The sequence below is a fragment of the Pholcus phalangioides genome, unplaced genomic scaffold, assembly GCF_987345545.1.
Source record: "Pholcus phalangioides strain wild (caught in Gottingen) unplaced genomic scaffold, Ppha-v1.0 ptg000011l_1, whole genome shotgun sequence".
Lineage (NCBI taxonomy): Eukaryota > Metazoa > Arthropoda > Arachnida > Araneae > Pholcidae > Pholcus > Pholcus phalangioides.
Window position 1 is genome coordinate 27751713 of NW_028301604.1, and position 12495 is coordinate 27764207.

Consider the following 12495-nt stretch of genomic DNA (forward strand, 5'->3'; position numbering starts at 1 on the left):
AAACCGGCGAAGCAAAACGCTGCACATGCATAGCGGCAGGTGTTGACCATCTGCCGCCACCGTTGTTCAGTTGAGCGTCGTTTGTGTTCCGTGAAAGACTTGATTTACAAAGTGCTTGTTTAGTGCGTTGGTTCTTAACTGAGAACAGGAAAATGAACGAACAAAAGATCACTGAGGATGAGCCCTGGAGTCTCAATTACGACCTTGAAACGAAACGGCAAATCATGGAATGGCGTTCTCCTGCATCACCTCGTCGGAAAAAGGTCAGAGCAGAAAAATCACGCATCAAAACGATGCTAATCACCTTTTTTGATAGTCAAAGCATTATCCACAAGGAATTTCTACCTGAGGAAACGACGATGAATGCTGCAAGGTACATTGAAATTTTGACCCGTTTCATGAAACGTCTACGCAGGGTATGACCTCAGTACGCACAACAAGGTTCATGGTTTCTTGTTCACGACAATGCTCGCCCTCACACAGCCAATATCGTCAAACAGTTGTTGGCAAAAAAGGGGGTGGTGCAAATTGAACATCCACCATACTCGCCAGATCTCAATCCTCCAGACTTCTTCCTATTCCCACGACTCAAACTCGCTTTGAAAGGAAAGAGATTTGACGATATTCCTGACATCCAACGAAACGTGACGAGGCTTTTGAACTCCATCCCAAAAGAAGACTTATTGCAAAGTTTCCAGGACATGTATAGGAGATCTCAGCGGTGCATAGTAATGGGAGGTGACTATTTCAAAGGACAGTAAGGTAACTTTCGTTAACATTTCATCTACGTTAATGTTACAGGACTATTCAACGAACTTTATTGTCAGAGGTTGTATTAGGTCTCTTTTCTTCCTCCCGGTTGAGATGTGAAAAAACGATTGATGTTTATAAACAACATCATTCATAATAAACAATCATTTTTATAATGTATGAGAAAACATGGTTGAGTCTATTGTTCTATCATTTTGGTCCGTATAACCTACAATGCCTGTTCCTCATAAGTTCGGACTCTGGGCAAATATTAGTTCTTGGGTTGCCCTTATACATAATATTCTTTGATGCAGAAGCGTACGCAGGCCATTCATGCTTAAAATACAATACAGCCAATTTTGGGGCCTTGAAAAGTTTCGGACCCTGGGTGTGAACCCCGTTTTCCTATGCAAGAAACAGGCACTGTTCACCTCGAAATACCAGTTGCCCTCCCCCCCCCCGAAAAAATTGTGGCTACGGCCCTGTATGAAGCTTTCTTTTCTATTTTATTTTCTGTTGCTTGCGAGCAATACATACGTTCTTTTGTGATATTTTTCTCACAGTACTTTTGTTAAAAGTAAATGACTTATATATATACCACAGATGGCAAGCAAAGTGATCACTACGACAAACGCAGAGTAAAAAGTTTCTGAAAATGGAAGTGTTGAGTATTTCTTACCAAGAGTGATGGCCGAGAATTCAAAAGACAAATTGTGTTGAACTACGGCCGAGCCGAAGCTCGAGTGGCACTAGGACTGAAAGAAAAATATTGGAGTGCAACCAAGCGGAAAAGAACTTTTGTCAAAAAAGTTGAGAACTTGGGAACTGTCCAAGTCTATTCTCGATGTTTCTAGTGTTCACGCGACCACAGTGCGATGACACTTCGGTTGGCTGCAGTTTTACCTTATGTGTATGTATATATCTGCTATCGATAAATTTTTCAAAATTCCCGGATGACAATTAATTTCCTGTGAAGAATTGTTCGCAATACGTAAGTTAGCTTCACTATCGATGGGGTATCTCAGTTTTTTCTCAACTTCTGCACGTCGAACATCGATTCCCATTGAAAAGAATGAATAAATATGTTACTTCAATTAAGCTGAATAAAAAGAACTTTTAACTACGTTTCATGCTATATATTCACAGCTTTTACAAAATATGAAAATTAACAAAACTTCATCGTGTGTCACGAGAGCAGAGTGCGGGAAGCTAAAGTAGGTGTAACAAACGAGAACTTTGATAAAACAAAAACAAAGAAACAATAAAATGAAAAAGGTAACAAAAACTAAGTAAATAATTTACGGAGGTCATCAATAATTCCATATGATTTTAATTGACTTGTTGGATCATTTTAAAGTCATACATAGGCATAAAACATAACGTAATTATGTTAACTATATGCTAATTATCTCAGTCAAGTAGAGGAAGAAAATTAAATTAAATAAGTTTTGAAAAACTACTTACAGACATAAACGAATCTTCCTGGAGCTCCTTTGCAAAACTGCTTCGATTTATATGATAATGTGACTTCCACAACACCTGGAATGTGTCGGGGAGGTGTTTGTACTCTTATGGCATGAGACGTAATGAGCTGTAATTAAAAACAATTGTTAAAAAATACTCAATTACACATTTGCGTTCGATTCTATTTTTCAGGTTTCTAATAATTTTCTAAAATGAAATCGATGTCTTCGAATATCTTTTATTGTCTTTGGCAATATTTTTATTTATATTTATTTTTCTTATCTGTTTTATTATTTTTTTACATTCTGCGGTTAAAGTAACTGAAAAGGTGTGATTACCAAATTTGGCAATTTTTAATAAATTCAATATGTTTTTCCAAATCCATTACACAATAATTGAAGAATAAAATTTTAAACACTTGAATATATTACTGAAAATAAAGTGGCTAGCTTCATTGCAATAATGAAATGTTTTATAAAAAACAGATTAAAAATATTTTTGAGATCATTGCTTGGAATAAAAAAATTTATCTTATTCTCTAAATTAGATCTTTTTGTATTGAATATTTTTTCAAGTCACTAATCATCTGTAATGACTGTTTGCTATGATACATCAATGCCTCATAATGATAATGACAAAGAAATTCTTGATTGAAAAAAATTCTTAGTATAGATCTAAACTTGTATTAATGGCAACTGAAAGTCCGCTCTTAATAAATCGTCCCACGGAACATGGTTTAGAAGTGATACCATAAAATCGCGTGAATAGAAACAGTTGTATGAAAAGAAACGAAATTTTCAAGTAAGTTTGAAGTTATCTGACGGAGACAATTGTTTTCCGATTGGTTTGGTTCGTCAAATTGCAAACTTGAAGATAAGTATTTGTTTGTTGGTTTGGCAGCAGTGCAAGTCGATGTCTGTGAACTGCAAAGTTTGTTATGCTGCGACTGGAATTTTGTCCTTTTCAAAACATCTTATGAATTTACATTCACTCAAGTAATTGCAACTCCATAATTGTAGATAATTATGTATCTATACAGTATGAAGATGTATTAATGTTAAACTGGTGTAACTATAATGATGTTATGATATTTTTTGTTAAGTTAGGTTTATCGATTGTGTGATGAGAGAATATATTAACAATTTTTTCCCTTGTTTTCTTCGAACATTGAGACCTTCGTAAAAAAGACAGCAGAGAAGAATGTGCCCCAGAAATTACGGCAAAAGACACACCATTTTCTGCATGAAAGTGACTCAGAGGTATCCCAAACTTTTGAAGAACCAACATTTATTTGAATCAGCCACCCAGAATTTAACCATTACCCATCACCAGTGGGTAATGGTTTACAACTGCAGACCTTGCAGTTGTAAAAGTTTATGGCAAAACAAAACTAATATGTAGAATGCAAAGAAACGGAGCTTCGAGATGTGATAGTTACTGTCTGTCGGCATTTTTTACTAGTGGACTTCTAATACTATGGTATTATTTACTAAGAAATGAAAAATCGGCTTTTTTAGTAAGCAAGATGTTCTCTAGAAGCTCTTGTTACCTGTTATTTCCTCGATATATGCTCCTCATTCGAAATACGAGCTTAGTTTATACTGATGAAGATTTTATAACCGTTACTAAACAGTTTGCCAGTTTTTTGAATCTATTTTAATTTTTGTCATTTATTCCATTTTTTCTAATGTGATTAAATGTTTTCGTTCTGAAGATGGTGATTCATTCATTTTTCAACAGTAGTGATTGCTTTTTGTTGAAATATGCACTTAACAATAAAAAAAACGGCAAAATTGTAACACAAAAGCAACTGTTTGCTTTATAAAAATAACAATATATATTTATTTATTTTAATTTTTCATTATGAATAGAAGAAAAAAAGACGAGATAGATTTAAAAAGAACTAGAGGATCGGAAAATTTTGTTAAATTTCAATGATTTGTTTTTCCAAACACTTGTACTTATACACCTTTAAGATTGAGAACTGTTTCCATTTTCTATGCAATCCATTTTTAATGGCAATTACTATAATACATCAACGCTTATGGGAAAAACATCATTTTACCACTACAGTAGACTTATTTTGATGAACCAGTAAAGAATTGGGGACAGAAATTGAAGTTCTATTCTGAGGAAACAGACTATTTTAGGTGAATCCTGCTAGTGTTTTAACATTGAGCTCTGGGGTTTTCCTTTGAGTTCGCATCTCAAAAACTATAGGAGATACGAAAAATATTTTAATTAGCAAAGTTGTAGAGCACTATTAGGATTTAGTAAGAAAAGAGATTGTGCACACCGATGGGATAAATATTTTCCTGCGAGTTTGTATAATGTTTGGAGAATAAATGCAAGCATATTAGAAGTAAAATATAATTAAATTGCAGTTCATAAAGCAGTTCCATTGCGCTTTCGAAGGAAATTTGCGTTTTGCGTAAACAAAACACCTCGTGTCGGTTACAGATATTTTGGGTGACTAAAAAGGCGACTTTTTTTTATCGCAGCGGTGTGCACAATATTTTTTTTACTAAATTGATGAAGTCTCACAACTTTTTAATTGAACATTTTGTCATATCTTTAATAGTTTTTGATATACAAACTCGAACTGTGAAATTTGGCACTATCGGGTACTGAAACGTATGGCCTGTTTAGACACCACATTCATGACTGTAGCTGGTGTTAGAAGAAGCTTCTTCCAGAAGTTATTTGAGCCATATTATTTTGTCATAAGTTTTCACCCTGTACGCACTATCATGGCCCCCACTAGGGTGGAGCTCACAGGTTTCCAGCCCGGGGCAATTGTCATTATTTTTTGTTTTTTCACGCTATAAATTTACCATAACTAAGCTCGTGCAATGTCTGGGCTGGGAGGCCAAAGACTTCACCCTAGGAACCCTGCTGCACGATGTGGGGGCCATGTACACTATATATAATTTTTTTTTCTTTACCGAATATGCAACGTGAAAAAGTTATGTGCCACTGCTTTAAACGAATGCTCATATCGCTTATTTCGATCAAATTTTACGTCAGTAATTTTGATCTAATGTCATCGGCCATTTATGATTTTGGATCACAATTATAATGAGTAGTTTATAATTTTCTCTTCAAGATATGCGTATGATTTTTGAGCTCCTTCGATGAGAAATCTTGAGCCGAATAAGACTGAATTTGTGACACGCCCCTGTCTAATAATAAGTCTCTCTCGCAGGAAAATCAAATTACTTAGAGTGTTATAGGACAAAGTAAGGATTAAACATTGAATTCGAAAAGTTCGCAATTCCGCTAGTCAACTCTTATGTCGGCGTTTAAATTCCAAAAGACATATAAAACAGCGCGTTCGTGACTTTCACTCGACGTTTATTCAGTCAGTTTAGACGATGTTTGTTTGCTTGAAGATTAGCAAACATCGCTGAAACGTTTGTAGGTACTACCGTAGTGAAATAGCGACAAAATTAGCGATGAATTCTGAACAGTAACCCACACGAAGTCTGAGCAGTAACAGAGGTTCCGGCGATAGAATTTAAATCCACTAAGTCTTTACGTAGTTGCTGATATTCTCTCGAACGACTCGTTCAAGAGACCAGCGACGTGATCTCTAACAGCCACAAACACAGAAATCTCTCTACTGCGAGTAAATCTTCTTCAGAGGTGGTTGCTATCAATAATCAACTCGAATTATTTTCGGAACATTTATCTTGTTAGTTAATTGTAAAGCTATGATTTTCATATTCCTAAACTAATTTTTGCAATAAATAATGAAAAATAAAAAATCATTTTTCGAAATTTTAGGCATTTGAATCATAACGTCATTTTTGTTTAAATATATTTTGAATACAACGTATACGTTTTTTTTCAACAAATATAAAAAATATGCGAATTGTTTTTTTTTATTAGAAAAACACTAACCTCACTCCAAACAAGCATTGTTCCAAAAACAACTTGTAGACCATCGAAAAAATTGTCCCCGATGATGATAACTGTTGAGCCTCCCGTTGTCCAACCTTCACTCGGACTAATAGCTTTTATGCAGGGAGTTGCTGCAAAATGAACTACTCTATTGTTACAGTAGTGTTGGAACATGACAAAAATTTAATATAGTAAGTCTTTTCTAAAACACCAAAATGTATTATCAAGCCCCTTCCCCGTGAAATAAATGAATGGATCTCTATATATATAAAAACAACAAGGCTTTTTTTTTGATCATTTGAGGAAAATCATCTAAACACACGTGGGCAGTTTTTAAGCATATTGCAAAAATAAAAACCTAGTCTTTAGTCTGTAGGTCGTTTAAGCCGTTAGTCCAAAAGTGAAATTTAATATTTTATTTCGATCATTTTTGATCATTTTTGTCGCACCACGGTCATTTTCTGCACATGAGGACTAATTAGACCGGGACCTACAATTTATTGCCGATTCCGAACGGCAGGCTTGTTTTGTTTTATTTCGAATTATAATACGTTACTATAGCTATAATATAATAAGGATTGAAACAGTTACAAACCATTATAAAGGCATATAAACTATTATACATATACTGACAGGATTAAAGAAATGGCAAACCATTGTAGAGGCATATACATGTCTTAAACGCATTGGTAGGGAACCACGGTAACCAAAGTAAACATTCCGAAAGTGATTGTTAAGGCCGAGAAATCATTGTTGCCCAACAGTTTTTCCGCCCGTGTCGGGCATTTGCCTAGCTCCTACAAACTTTTAAAGCAGCCTATCGTTCAAGAGTCAGGTCCCGTTTGGTATATATGCAAAATTTGAATATGATAGATCTAAAATTGTAGATTTGTATAGAGAACACACACACACACACACACACACACACACACACACACACACACACACACACACACACACACACACACACACACACACACACACAAAATCAATTATATATATATAGATTACGAAGTCGTGTGCGTGTAAAAATACGTAGCGGGTTGAGAACAAGAGTATTGTGATTTTTCGGAAACTATGAATATACACCGACTAATGTGTTTGCTTCTGCGCTTTTTTTTCGGTCAATATCTTACGCGTGTGGGAAATAAAAAAAAATGACCGTGGGCAACCGAGAATGTTTCACTAGCTATTGCGAGACTGTTCCACAAAAGCCGTGATTCCGAGTAGTCTATCCCATCATCTTGACTTCGCCCTAGGGCTCCAAATGCCTGACATTCCTCAAATCCCTCGAGGCACAATGCTTTGATTAATAGAGGCAGGCTCATCTTTGCACTGAACTTCAGACATTCAATCACCCTTATTGACCCACGTCCGAAAGCTATTCCTCTCTTCCTCTTCTTATTGTACAAAAAAAATCTCACTCCTCAACGCACACACATACTTTCTTTTTCTTCCTATTTCTTATCTTCTTCGTCCATGGTGTTTAGACGTGCTCCATTCGATAGAAAAACTGGCATAAAATTATCTAGCGGAAATGAAAATTTCGTACATTCCACTCATCTGGTTATAATTTAAAAATTCCAGTTATACCAGGAGTGAGTGGGAGAGAATTTTCCAATCATCCATATGAAAATACATGCAATTAAATGCGTGTTCGAATATTACAGTAAAATATGTTAAATGATTTTACAGGATTAACTAAATTACAAATATTTCCTCATAAGCACTTTAGGATATATACGGTTGATCCCGCTTATAACGTTCCCACTTACAATGTTTTCGCGCTCGGAACGACTTATTGTGGTCCCAACTCTAATAAATTCTCATTGAAACATCCCGTTCACATCGTTTTCCCACTTATAACGTTTTTTTTGATGATTTTTTGGAAAACGTTATAAGCGGGATCCACTGTTTTAAGTCAAAATTTAACCGTGAATTATTCGAATAAAATTTGAGGCCATACGACATGCATCTTGATGAGGGAAAAACATAAATTAACAACATGGTGTTTGGAAGTGACATGCTACGAAGAATATCATGCGCAATGTCAAAATACTCCCAAGAGATATCAAACATCTATTGATATTTCTACATTTCTATTCCATCTATTGATATTTCTACATTTCTATTCCATCTATTGATAGTAATTTAATTTTTCATTTATTTATCGATACTAGTTGAATTCATACAACAGTTTGCTCAACTACATCTCATCTGTTCCGTGATAATAATGCGCAATGTAATTTTTGTTTTCAGACTTAGTTTTCGTAATTTTTTTTCATGTCGTTTCCGTTCTGTAAAGTTTTTCATGTGCTTCAACAGCCGGACTAAAAATGATTCGGATTCGTGAACATTTTATTACAAGCAAATGCACTCGTATTAGCGTGGTTATAAAAAAAACTGTAGCCGATTACCGTTTCTCACGGTAATAATGTACAGCAACAATCACAACCGGTGTGTACTTCTCAGGGGCTCTGCGAGTCAATAAAGGTTCAAAACAACTGATGTACGCGTTTCATCATCTATGAGTTTGGATCGTTCGCATAATAACTTCATTGTGACAAGAACATAACCTCTTCGCACCTGAGCCAAAAATTCGGACTATTAAAATTTTTTTGATTGATTTGTGTTTATTGCATGCCAGAATGCCCTTTAAAAAGAAAAAATAATTAATTGATTAATAGGGGTCGATATGTTTACTAGGACCATCTGAATTAGGTACACATATATGTATCTTAGGTCTTAACTTAAAAACAGAATCATTAAAAACCATGTGATACCAATTTAAAACTGTTAAAAACGGAGTACACATACGTGTACCTCTACAGCGAAGAGAATGATCGGTGAATCAAACTTGCAGTCATTTTGATTATTTTTTGAGCAACGATGTAACGGTGTATAATTTCACTACGGGTATGCGAGGCGAGAAAATACAGTGAAACATGTAAATTGTGGTCATCTATATTTGACTGTCAACCTCTGTTCATTGCAATTTTCGTTGGAACGAAAAAGAGGCACCATACACACAACGCTGAAATTACTCTCATTCTGGGATCAATGCTGTGAGCCGTTACAAATAAGGCCTGCTTTTTTTCCTCTCAAATTGGCTTATTTGATGACTTTTAAGGTATGTTGCCTTCGAATTTCACATGCAGAAACAATCCGAAATTCCCACCACTAATCAAACGGCTGAAAGAGAAAGAGATTCGGTGACGACAAAATAGAAAAAAATCGATTTTTTGAATAAAAGTGACAACGAAAACAATACTCAAAAGATTTTGATGCATAATTACCGAATTAATAAACTTACACCTATGCAGACGATGCAACTATATACAGGAATACCCCCAGAAAGAAGAAGAATAATCATCAAGCTGATAATAATCATCAAGCTGGTATGGAATAGCCTTTGCATAGTCGTAACCCTAGTACAATGAAAAACCTGAGGGAATCTTACCACGTTTAAGAGAGGGGAGGAGGCAAAATTCTTGGTAAAAATTTCAAAGCAATTTTTTAAAATGGTTGAACTTTTTAATAAAAATGCTTTTGTGGAAAAAGTTTTATACTTTTGAGATAGCAAAGCTTTTGTAGATGTTACTTTCGTTAATGTTTCATTCGAAAACAAAACAGAACTGTATACAGGGTGCATAGCTGACAGCACGCACCGCAAATCACTGGCGCACCGTTGGCCCTAGAGGCATACTTTCAATTAGAAAAGTATCCAAATAATGCATGGACTTCTGATAAGTCATTCATATTGCAAGGGGCTGTATAGTTATTAAAATAAAATAAATTAAATTTTTATACGTACACCCCGTGATGAAAAACATAATTAGGAAGTTGTTGCCCTGTCTTTCCTGAGAAAAACAACAAAATATTCCATATCTTAGACGAAATATTATTCAATTAAAAAAATGATCACTTAGAAAAAAAAATTAGTGCTCGTGAGGTATTTGATTTAAAATTATTTCCTACAATTATTGGTAGTAATTAATTAAGTTGAGCGAATGCCAAATCCATCCTTCTTCTTGTGAAATTTCAAAACCAGAGCACTGAGCCAGGCTTTGGTGGAAATAAATGGAGAAGAAAATGTCAAACAAATGAATAAATAAATAAATAAATAAAATGTCTTTCGACAAGCTTTTCATTCAGACCACTTAAGGATTTAAAATTGTTAACCTCAGCAAACAAAACAGTTATCAGCAATAGCGGGTCAGAGGGGAAGATCGACGTCACTTAAACAGTTTGCCACCGCTCTCCAGTTTTCATTACTCCGAAATCCCTTCAATTAAATTTATCTTCCCGAAATTGGGGCTCACTGGCTTCGTTGTGTTTCAACTCGGTGAAATTGGTCGGAAGTAAGGAAAAGTAGCAACAGAGAGAGGAAGGAAGGATACACCAACCCAAAGCTGATGGAGAGTTTTAGTTCTCTTTCACTCTCGCTTCTAGACACGGAGTGGTTGGTGGTGGAAATGTTGGAAAGCTTTAGAAGAAACTGGAAAGATGACATCATGTGAAGGAAGGTTCAGTTGTCGTAATGCTGGAGGAGAGTAAGAGAGAAATCGACGAGGGGGTAGAAGCAGAGCCTGAAATTCTAGTGCATCCGAAGTGGGTAAAGATGGTGAAAAGGAGGTAAAGACGGCATCAAGAAAAACTACAAGCGCGAGGAAAATCAGAGATTTTCGCCAATCAACGGAGAGGAGAAAATCGACGGGAGAGGAGAACATCGTGGTAAAACGACGACCGAAGAAAGTGCGAAAGAAACATCATCACCACGGACGAAAAGTATCAGACAGCGTCAGATACATACAATAAGAAGATTTCACTCAAAGGCAGAATTAGAACAGTGAGTCATGGAAAAAAACCAGTTCCAATGGAATACATAAATGAGAATATTGCTAGAAATATAAAATGAAAAAAAAAAAACTTTTCGTAAGGAGTAATAAATGCCGCGTAACTAACACGAATCAAAAAAATAAAAGATAAAATATGAATCGTGATAAACACATTGTTGAAAAAATGTCGTATTCCATATCTTGCGTAGAATGAGTAAATAAACGATAATAAAATAACCTCTGACGATCAAAACCTGCAAGTAATTTGATCGTGTCGGTTAATGAAAATAAATAAACGTAAACGTTGTACATCGTAACTTTTTCACATCATAGTGAACGATAATGACTAGATTAAAGTTGTTGACAAATTTGGTTACGAACTCAGAAAAATAAAAATAAATAAAAACACATAATGTCCGGTAGGTACATTAGGTAGGTGTGCAATCAACCTGGGCTAACGTGCCCATTGGCTATAAGCAAATGCATTTATTCATTAAGGGTGTATTCACTATAACCTGTATACAGTGGATACCGTCCATAACATTCTCGCTTAATACCTTTCATTTTCATGGTCCCACCTTTTAATAATGCGCATCAATATTTTCCGTTTAAAGCGTTTTTCCGCTTGCAAAGTTTTTTGCATGACCATTTTTTGGAAATGTTATAAGCGGAATCCACGGTAGCCTTCACTAATGTGAAAGGAATGTTCACTTATCGCAATACGCTATCAAAACTTGTGGTGAATATGCAGGGTGGGTAAAAATTCCGTAAAAACTTTAAAAATTCATAAAAACTAAAAAATAACCGAAATAAAAAACGGTTTGAAGGGTTAACATCGCTAGGTCACGGGAACTTTTTCAAGACAGAAAAGAAAAATAACTAAAAAACAGCCGATAGATGCGCTGACGTACACAAGTCAAAGAATGCCTCCAAATCGTTTATTACAGCAGTATGTGTTGCATATGACTACCACCACAGGGAACAACACATTGCAGGCGAGTCACAAAGGCAGAGTGCAGCAGGTCCATATACGCGGTTTCCAATGGTGAACCGGTTGGATTAGGAGCGCAAGTTCTTATAACCGTCTCATTTGCATATTTTCACCAAACTCGCTCATATCAGCGCCACCTATAGGTTATTTTTTGAGTTATTTTCCCTGTCTTAAAAAAACTCCCGTGACCTAGCAATGCTAACCTTGCCAATCCTTCTTTTATTTCGGTTATTTTTCCGGTTTTTATTCATTTTTAAAGATTCTACGGACTTCCTGCCCACCCTGTACATATTTAGAAGTAGAATTTGGAAGACAAACATTTTATCAGACATCACTACTTAAAGGGGAGTTGGAAATTCCCAGAGAAATGTGTTTACGAGGTGCATGCATATGGTTAATTTGTAAGTAGTAGAATTTTAAAAACTTGAAGTTCTTCGCAAACGTTTAAGAGTTTTCAGTAGTTTTAATGTACTCAGCGAGTTATATATATATATATATATATTTTAAAACTTCAAGTTTTTAAAATTCTACTACTTAAAAATTAACCAT

General features: G+C 35.3%; 1 protein-coding gene across 4 annotated transcripts in view; it reads right to left on the bottom strand.

The window, feature by feature from the left end:
• kn (EBF transcription factor knot) overlaps window positions 1-12495 on the bottom strand; it is a 301491-nt gene that overhangs the window by 11922 nt on the left and 277074 nt on the right. For 3 of the 4 annotated variants that reach the window (XM_089239429.1, XM_089239430.1, XM_089239427.1), the window contains exons 9-10: window positions 6118-6260; window positions 2215-2341 (exon numbers count right to left, since the gene is read on the bottom strand). In XM_089239429.1, the coding sequence (XP_089095555.1) occupies window positions 2215-2341; window positions 6118-6260 (270 nt within the window). The remainder of the gene's footprint in view (window positions 1-2214; window positions 2342-6117; window positions 6261-12495) is intronic. The other variant, XM_089239428.1, reaches the window with a different exon arrangement.